The sequence below is a fragment of the Struthio camelus genome, chromosome 18 (genome assembly GCF_040807025.1).
Source record: "Struthio camelus isolate bStrCam1 chromosome 18, bStrCam1.hap1, whole genome shotgun sequence".
NCBI classification, from domain to species: domain Eukaryota; kingdom Metazoa; phylum Chordata; class Aves; order Struthioniformes; family Struthionidae; genus Struthio; species Struthio camelus.
In genome coordinates, this window is record NC_090959.1 from 18,497,096 (window position 1) to 18,510,779 (window position 13,684).

The 13,684-nt window shown below is 54.8% G+C and overlaps 1 protein-coding gene across 5 annotated transcripts in view; it reads right to left on the reverse strand.

Moving 5' to 3' along the window:
- The window catches only part of BCL2L1 (BCL2 like 1), a 23,280-nt gene continuing 9,596 nt past the window's right edge, over positions 1-13,684 (reverse strand). For all 5 annotated transcript variants that reach the window (XM_068912906.1, XM_068912908.1, XM_009672513.2 and 2 more), the window contains one exon: positions 1-491. In XM_068912906.1, coding sequence (XP_068769007.1) covers positions 354-491 — 138 coding nt within the window. In that variant the 3' untranslated portion in view covers positions 1-353. The remainder of the gene's footprint in view (positions 492-13,684) is intronic.

The window sequence follows — 13,684 nt, forward strand, 5'->3', positions numbered from 1 at the left end:
TGCAAAAATAAGTCTGTTTATTCTCCTCAAAGTGGTTTAGAGGATCCTGCAGGGCTGGGACACCTTCTAGCCAGGACTCCCCCCAGCTGCCTGGATCTCCCCAGCGCTGGGAGCGGTTGGCTGAAGTGCTGCATTGGTCTCAGCGCCTTTAAAACACAACGGAACGGTAAATAAGAGGAGCTACAAGAAAAGGAGCTGGCGGCACTGGGAAGAGAGCTCCGTGGAGCAGGACAGCTGCCCCGGGAGGTGGCGGGGGTCTGCCCCTGCAGTGGTGACAGTGTTGGGGAGCGGAGTGTAGTGGATGTTGCGGTGAAGGCGCAGCTCTCCTGGCAACGGGAGGACTCGGTGTCGGGTCACTTGCGGCTCAGCAGAGATCCCAGCAGAAGCACTCCTGCCACAGTTGCCCCAGTCAGGAGCCATTTGTTGAAGGTCTCCTGGCCCTTCCTCAGCTCGGCAGCAGCATCATTCCCATAGAGGTCCACAAATCGCTCCTGCAGGGGAAGAGGAGTAGTGAGCAGAGGGCCTGGCAGAGCACACAGAGCAGGGCCGCTGCCCCGAGCAGCCGATGGCGGTTGGCTAGGGCTGCTCCCAAAGCGCCGCTCGTGTACGGCCTCGCAGGTGCTTGGGGCTCCCTTTCTCCCATCAGCTCTCACTGGCAGCACAGGAAGGCTTCAAAGGCTGGGTGGTGGGAGCAGAGCAGAGGCAGGAGGGATACCCCCGCAACAGCGAGACTTAGACACATACAAAGGCTCATCTGGATCTGATAGCAATAAAGGATGCCAGAGATCACCATTCTCCCAAAATCTCACAAGCCTCATTCACAAGCGGGGAGGGAGAGATCCTTTGTGGACGCAAAGTGGCTGTCCTGCTCCAGGCAGGGAAAGGAGCACTTGGTGGTGTTCCCACACTGGCGCTGGGGTGCTCAGGCTTGATGGGAAGCCCCCTTCCCATCACCCAGCACAGCGAAGGGCTCTCCTGGGCTGCATGGAGAAGAGTTGTCTCCCGGGCCAAGTAGCTTTAGGCTGCCTCCTCCTCGAGGCTGGAAACAGCTGAGAGACATCCTGCACGTGGTGCCTCATGGTCATACAGATCTGCGAGATGCTCACAGCATCTCTGGGCTATGCTGTGGGCCTTCCTCCAGCTGCCTCAGTGCGGGGACTGTCTCTCTGCTGCCTTCTGTGGCTCCTTCATTCTCCACGGTTCAGGAGAGGGAGATGCAAGGGGAAGGAGCAGGAAGGCCCAGGGCTGTCAGGCTCCCGCAGGAAGGAAAGCAGTGGTGGGGAGAGAGCGGATGACAGCAGCCTTGTGCTTCCCTGCTCTGAATCATGTACACAGGGTGAGGGGGAGGCACAGGACCAGTCATGAGAGAAGTGGATGCCAAAAAGGATTTGCGAGGAGAACACGAGGGCAGGGCAGGAGATGCGTCACGTGCTCTAGACTCTCTAAAATTAGCATCAAAGTGCGATAGAAATCATTGCAGCAGGAAAAAGCTGGGCTTTATTCTGCTGCCGAGGTCTGAGGGAACAGCAGCAAAGTTGGTGCCTGCAGTTACAGCACGAGCACAGACCACATCTCCTCAGTGCTTTCAGGTCGAGAGCAGATCCTCCCACCTCCTCTCCCCACAGCCAGGTCCCAGCAAGACGAACACTCCCGCAGCCCTGACCGCGGCAGGTTACTTCACAACAGGCCCTGGATTTTGCATTTCAGTTTCACGAGTCATTGCTGCGAAGCCAGCCATTCCGGGGCGAGAAATTCCTGCCTTCCCCAGGGTTTCAGGAGACGGGGCCAAACACAAGGCCCAGCCAGGAATGCAGTCACTCCAGACTTGCCCGTCTGAGCTGACCTCCTCCCCGAGCCCTTCATCTCTGGTGATGGTGCAAACCGGGCAGATTTTAACAGCGTCGCTGCAGCAAACTGTCACAGGCCTTCTCTCCGCCGAGGGAGGCGGGAGCGTGACAGTGCGGCAGACGCAGGCCAGCAGGCTCGAGGAGCAAGCAGAAGGGGCAGGCTCGGTCAGAGGGAGAGAAGGGGCAGTCCGGAGAGCAACAGCCCCCAGGACTGAACCTCTCCTGCGGCCCCGGACACCCTCCTGGCACCCGTGCAGCTCGGTGGGCTCGGCTGCCGACCCACGCCCCAGCGAGCCCCCCTGCGCCCAAGAGCTGGCGCCTCGACGGCGAGCGGGCAGGCGGCGTGCCGCGGGGCTGCCTCTGGGGCAGGGAGGACGCCCCACAACAGCCCACGGCCGGCTCAGCCCAGCCCGCAGCAGCACGGGCAGGAGATGGGGGGGTGGTGTCAACCCCCAGCAAACCTCAGTCGCTGCGCCAAGCACACGGGCCCACACCACCCAGGCCTTCCTCATCCTCATCCCCCCGGACACCAAGACGCACAGCCCTTCTCCCCGTAGAGAAGCCTCGCAGCCCAGAGACCCACTTCACCTGTGTTTGGTGAGTGAAGCACAATGCTGGCTGCACGCCATGGGTGGAGAAGGCTGCTTCGCTGCTCAACAGGTTCTTCCAACACAGACCGGTGGCCCAGGTGGTTTAAGGCTGGTACTACATAGAAAGCTCACCTGAGTCTATGGGAACCATTTCATTTAAATGGCTATTAAACATTTGCATTTGAGCCTGCATAGCTAAGTGGGAAGCCATAATTCCCGGGACCTGGTTGTCCATCACAGACCTTGGATCATCATGAGGTTAACTGCTCAGGCCCAAGGGCCACACACTGTTTGCTGTGAAAGGAGGAATCCAAGTTCAACGACCGGGCAGACTACACAAAGGAAAGAACTTTACACCCCAGCGACTCTGAGGTTTATCAGAGCCCAGCAGGAACACTAGGGTTACAGAGAGCTGGAGCTGTGCAACTCTGGCCTCAGGGATTGCTTCCAACTCAGCGGGCCAGAGAGCAGAACGGTTCAGTCTATCTTTGTTTTCTTTCCTTAAGAAAGCAGGCCCTCCTCCCTGCCACGGCCCTGAGCACACAGCAAGGAGAAACCAGTAAAACAGTGAGACCCTGCCAGTGCTGTGCACCTCCGTTCCCGAGGGACGGCTGCTCTCCCGAGAGCCCCTGGGATCAGCTTGCAGCCAGGCTCCTGGCCCGGGGCTGCTTTCCTGGGAGCTTGATTGCGTTGTACCTAGAGCCCATCTTCCCAGCAAGGTCCCCTGTTCCCTGATAAATAAATACAGTTCCAGTAATCTGGCTGCTCTGGGAAAGCAGAGATAAGCCCAGCTGACGCCGTCCCCATGTCATGCCTTACCACGGCCTCTCTGGAGGCAGGAGCAGCACCCTCGCCTAGGGTTCGCCCCGGCCCGCTGCTCTGCAGGGAGCTGCCTCCCCTCCTGCTCACGGCCCCTGCGATACCCAGGACGAGCGATGGCCACTGCCACAGGATCCACAGTGGGGTCAGTGTCCATCATCGCTCGGACTGAGAGGCTCTTTAGCCAATTGCCTCTCCATTGCTCTTTGAAAAAGTAGTGCTAGTCACCTAGTTCCCAAAGAACAACCCCTCGGACAGTTCCTGCGCTGTCCCCGCTTGCAGAGCATCTCTCCACCTTGCCACATGTCTGCACGTGCATGCTCACACACAGCCTTTCACAGCAAGCTGTGCAACAAGCTGGCACACAACAAGCTGCCAGGGTGTTTGGGCTGTGTCCCTTTCCTCTGCCACAGATCTTTCCGCTCCTGGGGTAACTCACGAGGCTTGTGACTTCATCCCAAAAGCTGTCCGATCATCTCAGAAGGTGGCCTGCTGATGCAGCTTTTACCAAGACAGATACCGATTGGCACCTAGGTAAACCTCTTACACCTGAAGACGTAAAATGATCCCTTTTCTATAGGGGTAAGGGAAACGGGATTGGCAAGAGCAAATCTTTCTTGTTCACGCTACATACAAGCTCACGCGCTTTCCAACCCCTGCCCCAGCAGCCTCCTCCACCACCCAGCTGTTTCAGACCCTCTCAGTGCAGCATCCTTAGTCCCATACTTATCAACCCCCACAACAGGGGAACAAGCATGTTAATAATGGCCAAGGTGATCTATGTATTTCAGTATCCATCCCTGCCCCATCCATTCTGCTGTCCTTCAAAGCTCTTCTTTGCCTTCTGTGAAATACTGTCGCCAGTATCTCAGGACTTCCCTGACTGCCTTTCACCCCTCCACCCCCTCGCAAACGCTGCCCTGCTGTAACGAGACTAGCAGACCCAAGGGATGGGGGGCTCTGACAACGTGGACTCTTGCTAGCTCACTGCAGGGCGCGTCGCTATTACGGCCTCAAAGTTTTGTTCAGGAGCACGACAACTGTTCCAGTGATTCCCATCATCTGCAAAGAGCAGCAGAAGGCCGATAGGTTTCCCGTCAGGCCTGCCAGCTGGCACGGGCTTTGCAGAGGTGTTGTATTGCATCCCACCTCCATTGTTGGAGGAGCATACAGGCCCCTGAGTCACACACAAATGCCATCCAGAGAAAAACATGAGGGTTCCTGCCCCTTTCCAAACCCCTCCCTGGTCAGCGTCTCCTCCCGGCAATGCCGTCCTCCTGGGAGACTCGCCTTTGCTGTAGCTCTCCACCTAAGATACTGCCATTCTGCCAAGAGAAAATACCTATGCTTTGGAGAGCTGATAGCATTCCTGCTTAGTAGGGCTGCTTAAAATGCCTTAATGGCATCGACTTAAATATAAAGGAGGGCGACTGCCAGCTTGCTTCTCAGTCCTTGTCCCAGCAAGAAGGCCAAGGAGCCACAGAACAGCAAGTGATTTACTGCAGGAGATGGATGGAAGCTGATTCCAAACTCAAGGAGAGGATATTTTTAATTACAGCACAGGAAATCTTTCTGCTGATACATGGTGACAAGCAGCAGAGAATTGACAGAACATGGCAAGCAGCAGCAAACTGAGAGCGGGCTGCCGAGGACAGAGGACACCGGAGAATTGGGGCATGCAAACATACAGTGGAAAACGCAGGCTTGTCCAGAAACGCCTGTTTTTGGAATACCTTCACTGCCCAAATAAAATCTCTCTGTATTGGGGCCTTCATTTCCTCTCAGGGAAGGTACTGGCCTTTGAGACAAGTCCCAGCCAGGCACTCACAGTAACTGACGCTACAGCAGCAACACTCAGGCTGGAGGAAGGAAGCTTTCATAAGTTCCCCAGAAAAAGCCATATTGCTTAGACATTCATTAAGGTCTGCCCCACCAAGCTACACGCCAAATACACCCAATACATCCACGACCTCTCCTCAGTTTCTCTTGCCACATCCAAGGGGACATCCCCCCCATCCACCTCACTGGAGCGCTTGCAGGAACGCTGCTGCGGCAGAAGGGGCCGCAGAGGGGTGGTTCTGCAGAGCCGCTGGCGCCCGCGGCCCAGCACGCAGCTCCCACGGCCGGGCTGCTCTCAGCAGGAGCTGCCTCGGAGGGCAGCACGGGGCAGGGGGAGCCCGGATGAAGGCCAGGCTGGCTGCTCACCACAGCATGGCCAGGGCAAGAGCATCCCCTTCTGCTCCCCAAGATTGAGTCTTTTGTTCCTAGTGGGACCAACCACAAAACTGAGCAAGGGAAGAGGGCAGGCTGGGGAGAGTCATCTTGCCAATTCCCTCAATCCGTGCCTGGGAAACCCACACAAGGGTAAAAACATATCCTCACTCCTGCCAGATGCTTCCCAAGCCCCTGCTGCCCCTCTTCCGCAGCACAGAGAGGAGGTGCAGGTGTGTGGCAAGGGCTGGGAAGCACACGCCGCTGCACTCGCTCGCACTGCCCAGCTTCTCCTTGCAGACAGGGTTAAGATGCACTTTCCTCGTTACTCTCCTGCTTGGTGCTGCAGCACTAAAGCACTGTCTCTCCAGCGGCCAGCAGCGGGGGCAGGCACCAGGAGAGGGCCCCCACAACTAGGGCAGGGGAAGAGGAGGACACACAGCCCCGGTGGGCTGGCATTTGATCCTCTGCACTACCTTTTCAATGGTATGTGCCCTGGAGTTTGGGGAAAACCAGTTCCAAGAAGCATGTTTTGGGGCTCTTATTTCTAAGAAAAGGAAGCGTTTGCTGAACAAGAGATAAATGGCATACAGTGAATCGAGAGCTATCGGGTGCTACAGGCGGAGAAGAGCACAAGAGCCTGCTGCAGGAAGGGAGGGGATACAAACCCCTCTCCTTCCTGCGGGAACAGAGCAGCGGCTGTTGGAGTCACAGCTCCAGGCTGCCCAGGACCGCATGACATGAGCCTTCCCCTTCCTTGGGGCAATCATCCCAAGGAGCTGCCGATAGCTTAGTGAGGACAGAGCTACAAGCACAGATGTGTCCCCTGGGAATGGCTCAGTGATTCCAGAAGAGGGGGAGTGGAAAAAACAGGCAAAAGCATCCTCTCCCCCTTATCCTGGGAGCAGGCTGAAGGTTAGGGAAAAGCAGCTTGCTCAGTTCCCACACCACCTCATGCCTTGACGGCTCTGCACCTGAAGCCCAGCACTCGGAGCACTGATTTTGACCTCTCTGGCCCTGTGTTTGGGATCTCAGGCTTGCCCAGACACGTCCAGATATTTCTGGCCTCCCCCAGTCACCTTTATCTGAGAGGAAATATTTGGAATTCCTGAGTTGCTCAAAAGAAGGACTCTGGTAGCAACAGCACGTTACTGTCTCAATCACCCTCTTTGTGTGCCTGCGCGGGCCTCCTCCACCCCAAGACAGGACAGGCTGTTCCACCACAGGCTCTGGACACTCGTCACATCCCTTTCCCACCCCGTGGGACAGACATGTCCGAGAGGAGGATGCTGGAGATGGGGAAACAGCAAGAGGTTATGCCTACGTGAAAAGCAATCCCTACCTAGATTTCACTTCTCCTCCTCCAGTGCTGGTGAAGGACAGAACATCTCCCTGCCTGAGCTGACAGCAACATTTGCTGCGGGGGCTTCCTCCCAGCTACACATGCCAGTCTCCAGAGAGACAGAGTACCTAGAGACCCAGCTTCCCAGTCCACGCTCCACTGGCACCTTTCACCACGCGGAACACGGGCCGGTGAGGTTCTGCAACGCTGAGGGCCTCTTACCCGTGCGCCAGCTGCCCAGAGGCTCTCAAGGCACCTAATGCAATTTAAACAAATGCACAAACTGTAGCAGACAACCATTTATTTCAACCACTTCAAAATTCAGTCACTTCTGAGGGGAGATGCAGCAGCTACTTAAACTCTGATCGATGATGTTACATGACAGCGTAGCAGAGAGAAAACAGGATTATGCCTGACCAAAAGCGCTCTCTGTCTCAGATGGAAGTAGATTTATCATCAGATGCGAGGTTTAGCTGGGACAGTGTCCACATCCTGTCCTGAAAACAGCAAGGGGAAGACCCGAGGTTTCAGCCTGTTGCTGGTACCCACTATCAGAGCTTCAGCGGGTTTCATTCACCAGCACCAGCTGAAACACCACCAGCAGGCTGAGCAGGAGGGATATTAGTTGCTAGATTCTATTCAGGGCAAGTGAGGCAGACCAAGTTCCTCTTTCAAGATAAGCTGCAACATTTAGGGAAAGAGGATTCAGTAAGTAACAGTGAACCATGAAGGCAGGTGAAGGAAGCAGATGTGAGCGATTAATCCCCATCTGGTCTGTTCTGAGCCAGGGCAGAGGGGAAAGGGGAGGAAGTTGGCTGCTAGGGGAACACAGGAGTTTGGGCACTCAAGGCTTCCCTTGCATGGAGAGGAGAAGAGTCTGGAGGTCACTTAGATACCAGCGTGAAGCTCTGAATACCAGAAGAGGAGAGCTGGGTTCTAACTAGCCTAATAACAGTGAACCAGCAGCACTTGGTCCAACTTCTACACTGAGATTCTGACTGACTCTAGCAGGAGCTAGAGAGCTTCACTATACACTTGATACCCAGCCCAGAAGGGTCCCCACTGCCATCACAGCCCCTCCTCCAGCAAGCAAAGAGGGGGGGATTCATTGCAGGGTCACCTCGTGCCCAGGGAGGAGATAGCAGAGCTTAGTGGAGGAGACCAGGCCTTTCGCACACAACACCACAGAGAGGAAGTCAGCCCAGACCAAGCGCGGCACCTCTCCCCACACGGTGAGAGTGTCGGTGCCATTCCTGCTCCACGAGCAACGCGAGCACCAGCTCGGGACAGGGAAACTGTTTTGAGACTGTAACTGCGCACAGAGTACCAGCACACACGGCATCTCCCAACCAGATTCCTACTGACACGTGTGTCTGCTTGGGAAACACGCAAACACGCTTTCATATAAGAGCATATCCCTTTGGAGACAGATACCCACAGCAACCACGTCAGCGCATACAAAAGACTTCCCATCCAAGAATCTTATGTGCTTTACCAAAAATTAGTTGGCTCTCCAAAGCCTCCTGCAGAGTAAGTCAATATTATTCCCAGATGGATCAAGAGAGGTGCAAAGAGGTTAAGTGATTTGCCCAGAGTTGCATAAAAGTCAGCAGCATGATCCGCAGCATCTGACTCCCCATCCACATGTTCTAGTCATGAGGCAATGTTTCGCTTGAAAACAAGGCGCTCTGTTTCTGTTGCACCTTAGCAGTAACACAGCTGTAGTTACGGTTAAGAGGTCAGCCACCGGCCAGGCACGGACGCGTTTCGATGAACAGATATTCGTTAATGAGATACCGGGAACAGTTTTGTGCAGAGGGAAGAGACAAGCATGGAAAAAGAAAGGCAGCAGCACAGTGCAGACCAAAACAAAGCCCTGCATCGACGGCAACCTGTTCCCAGAGCCCCTTCGGGCTGCCAGCTCACCACATGGGACTGGCGTGTACAAACCTGTAGGTGAAGCACAGTAGGGAAAAGCCAGCTGCAATCTTTCAGGAGAACTGAAAACAGAAGTATTCCCAAAGGTTGCCACTAGAATCCTGTAAACACAGCGCAGCACGTCCCAGTGTGACTACTACAGCACAGGAGACCTCCTGGAGGTCCTCACTCTGCCCTGCTCCACCAGATGGTCGAACCCCCCCAGGCTCCTGTATGCACACGTGACCCTAACCTAACCCTAACCCTGCCTCAAGCCCACTCCCTACGGGGGTGCAGCAGCGACACCCAGCACGGCTATGCCAGCCACATACGCCAGCCACGTCCCTGCAGCGCTGGGCCTGGGAGGACAACGTGACCCCCCCCCCCCCCCACGTCAGGCACGTTGTGCCAAGGAAATCTGCTATCTAAAGCAGAGGCCTCCTCGGGCTCTGAGCTGCTCCCGCTCCAAGCCTTGGTGCTCTGGCCCTGCTGCTCCCGGCAGGAACCTGGGGGCGGCTGGGGATGGGGTGGGGAATGGCGCTGGGGACAGGCCCGCTCGCAGGTGCCACGCTCCAGAGACCCAGCTCTGTTATGCTAATAGCGACCTCCAGGGAAGCAGCTGGTTAATCTCAATGACAATGGTGGGGAATGCTGGCTCTGGCAGGCCTGCGCGCAGGGAAACTTGGGACTTTGAAGGTTGCAACCACACACTAAAAAGGGTTAAATAAGCACGTCCCTGCCTCTCCTTCCACCCCTGAGCAGCCACACACTAAGCCCGCAAGCTGCTTGCTTCCAGCCGGAGGCTGCCCCTGCTGCGGGCGTTAGCCTGGGTACCGCGGTGGCAGTCTAACAAACAGCACTTCAGTGCATAAGAGCCAGAGCTAGCTCTTTTCCAAGCAGAAACAAACCTTCGCTAGCACATTCCAGCCTTAATCCTTGCCGTGCCGCACCGTCCTGTCAAACTGGTTTCATCACCAGCTCCAGGGAACCTACAACAACCCCACACCGTTCAGCACAATTTCAGCATTTTCCAAATACATGAAAGGGGCTACGATGACAGCTGTAACCCTTTCCCCTATCCCAAGGGACTGCTGTGTACAACAAGAGACTGGAGAGAAGGGAATTGCTCCGTTTCAGAAGTCTGTTGAAACATTAATGTGTATTAAAGCAAGAGATGGTGTGAATGACTAATCTACTTGCATCCATCTTTCATCAGTGACTCTCCCAGAACTAACTGGGTTGAGGACTCCCAAAGGTGCTGAAGCCTAGACCGGCATCGGGCATGCTCAGGAGAGTAGGCAAAAAGCCCTCAATACAAAGGCACAGCGAAGAACGCAGGCTGAGCCGGATCCACTCAAGAGATTAGCACCTGCTGGGAATGGGATTGTTTTCCAAAGGGCATTAAATGGAATAGTCCAAGGAAAGACGGTCTCTCTGATGCTTCTCCCCACTGGACAGATGGTGTCTGAGCCCCAACAGGCAGAACAGTCTGCCTGCCTTTTGTGCGAGGGGCACGCTCTGGGGGCAGGGGGAAGACTCCTGGCTTAATTTCACGGTTATCTGAAGCCTGAGCGATTCAGTGAGCCTGGTGCGTAACGCAAGCACCTCTCCAGGGTCCACTGTGCCCGTGACACCCTGGGAACAAAGCTCAATTTTCACCTCGTCATAACTCTTCCCAAACATTACACAGCTCCTGTGCAATCAGGCCCTTGTGTAATAACGGGGAAACCTGTGCTAAGGGACACTTTGTGCTTGCATGCACCCGCGTACAAGCTCAGAAAAGAGTTCCCTCTTTTCCAGGGGCAGAGTTAGGCGATCCTTATAGCTCTCACCAGCCATTAGGCAGACCATGAGCCTTACTCCAAACCTAATCTTCAGGGAAAGCCAGCGTTACCAGACCCTTTCTGAATGCGACTGGGTGCAGGGACATCCCCGATTCTTTTTCCCCAGAGGAGGTGGCTCACTGGGACGGGCGGACTGGTTCTCCTGCCTCTCCAGCATCCCAGAGGAACACCAGCCAAATCTCACCACTTCCCACTTCAGCCCAAGCATCTCACAAGGCTGTTCTAACCCTTCCATGCCACTTGAATGAAAAAGGGGGAAGGGTGGAGGTACAGGAAGAGGAAGAAGATGTGTTCACTGTTCTGATCCGTTTTCACTTCCTGTTAGCCCACATGAAATCTTAAATGATTCAGCCTGTGAAGTCACTTTTAGCAAAATCCTTGCTGACTTGAGTGGAGGAAGCAGCGTAGGGAGCTGATGCAGCAAAGGCAAGAGAGAACAGTGCAGCACATGAAGGAGACTGCACTCTGCTCTGGGCTCCCCCAAACATGCTGTTGCATGAAATAATCACTTGCTGCTGCACTGGAAGCTTCCAAAGGAGGTCAGCTGGTCTAGGAAAAGAAATTAACTCTCCCGACAAGTTCAATACAATTGTGAGTCAATACTGTTACAGGACAGAAGCACTTACACCGCTGCTATGACTGCTCACTTATGAGTAGCAACACCTCATTTTCTTAACACATAAGTTATGCCACCCAGAAACTACCCAGGGCCACATACACACCCAGCTTCCACATCCTGGCCCCAAAACATGAGCCAGCTAGCCACGAGTTGCACATACAGCACACTAATGTCACGTACTGCCATCAGCCTTTCTTCTTGCATAGGTACACTTGTAGGATCCCCAACCTCTTTCAGCGCAAATGATGACAAAAAGCAGAGATGGGCAGATGGGACCAGGATTGTTCCAGAACCAGCAAAGCGCAGACCACTGTCCTGCTGCCCCGCTCCTACCAAGCACAGCGCTAGCTGCATTCAAACAAAATCCGCTCAGGGTTATGCGAGAGCCTGAGCCCTTCACCCTACATCACAAAGGAAAGCTCTTCCATTCTCCTTCAAGAAGGAGCCACCAGGTTAGCAGTGCCGACAGCCCAGTCCAGCAGCTCCCTTCTCTCGCGCGTGCAGTCCTGCCTCCAATGAACAGGTCCCAGCACAGGCAGCACATGCTGCTTCAACACTGGCAAGGCCCTACAAGACTCTGCTCATCAGCCCCCTTCCACACCGCCCAGCATGGAGCGGCTCCTGTCTGGAAGCCTTCTGCTCTCCCTCAAAACTCCTACGTGTTTGCCAAGTTGTCATATTGTGGAGTATTCGGTTTCAGTCTTAAGAGCACCTGGCTGGCAGCGATACAGGGCAGAGGGAACCTGCCTGCTCTCTGTTCTCGGCCAGAGCGAGCCCCGAGCAGGGAACACCTGCCTCACTTTCATCCTAACTTCAGAACCGCCGCTGCGACGAGAAGGGGGGAGCCCCAGACCCGTCCTGGGGCAGACAACCCTGGCAGAAACGACTGTCTGAGCTCTTGCCGAGACTGGCCCCTCCTCGCACAAGAGGCTCTTCATCTCAAGGGCTCATCTCCCCGAGCAGGATACTGATGCCAGAAGCTAGCTACTAATTGGATCTACTTAAGTCAGAAGCTATGTCTGCAGACACAGCTGAAACACAAGCTTGAGCAGGAAGGAGGATAATGCAATAAATTCAAGCAGCTCTCCCCAAGGGAATCAAACAGACCCCTGAAACTTCCCTCTTCTCAAATATAGCTTATTACCCTTCCTTGGGCATGCTGTGTTACTGCAGGGGCTAACGGCTATCGAAATAGTAACCAGTATAACGCCTGCTGAAACGCAGCTAGTGGGTTCAATACCACGCTCATCCAACTCCCTGCTCCCGTTAGCAGAAGAAAGACCGACCAGTACAGCACAACGTTCAAATAATCCCAGTGGCCACAGGAACCTCTCTGGTTAATGCTCTGAATTCTGTCCGCTCCTCCCTCCCTTGCTACCCTCGAGGCAGACAGCAGCACTGAGTGCACTGGGTTTCCCATTAAAGAGATCCTGAGAGACAGCACTGGGTTGGTACACGTGAGCACGTGTCCGAGAGAAAACACAGGCGGATGGAGATGCTGGCTGCATGGAGGAGCTGCACTGGGCGTTTCCGCCTGGAGGCAGTCCTTCCCAGTACTGCTCAGCCCTTGTATTTCCCCCCCCCCCCCCCACTAAATTAAACATGAGGATAAAATAAGCAAAATACCTAAAAATAAAAAATAAAATGAGCATTTCTACAGCACAACTAGGTCACAGCTCCCTAGCATGCGAGCCGAGCTCTGCCTCTCAAGCCTCCTGGGTTCAAAATTGACATCTCTTAAAACGCTCCCCTCCTGAAACCCACACCTGCTCCCCGGTAACCCCAGCTGGAGCCATCTGTTAACGGCTTTGCCTCCTGACAGCTCTCTGCACCCTCGCTCAGCCTGAGTTGTTTTGCTTGTGTGGCACAGTGTAACCTTTTTTTCCCCACCTGAACGCTGTGACAATATACAAACACCCTGGAGGACCACACCGAAGCTGCCCTAGAGCATCCAGGAAAACCCACACGTTCCCTCTTTACAGGCACACCACCGAAGGCCACACTGTGCACAGGAGAGAGCTCTCGCCCATCTCTAGTTAAGCGTGCCCCTTTAACGCTGAGTGTCTCAAGGACGTTTAGTAGCTTGACTTTGGAGAGGTTCTGCACCAGCAAATACCACCCTGCACGTTCCCCAGGCAGGCAGCAGGGAGGCTGGGAAAAAAGAAACTCAGTTTCCCTCTCCAAGGCCAGAGGAGCAAATCAAGGAGTGCCCTGGCACAGAAGGACGCTGTTTCCCTTTCATGCCTTTATTATCAGCGCTAATCTTTAGTCCTTCAGAACAATAGCGTTTAAGGGTAACATCCCTCTTGGGAGGGTGAAGGAGGAGCGCTAGTTGCTTTCCTGCCATTCAAAGGCAGCGGCCACCCCACAGAGAGAATACCTTAGCACTGAATCATGCCAGGAGGCATGTCCGCATCAGTGGTATTTCCCCACCGCTATCAGTCACCAGAGGGGAGAAGAGCAGCCCCTCTTCTGCTGCCAGGTCAGCAATCACC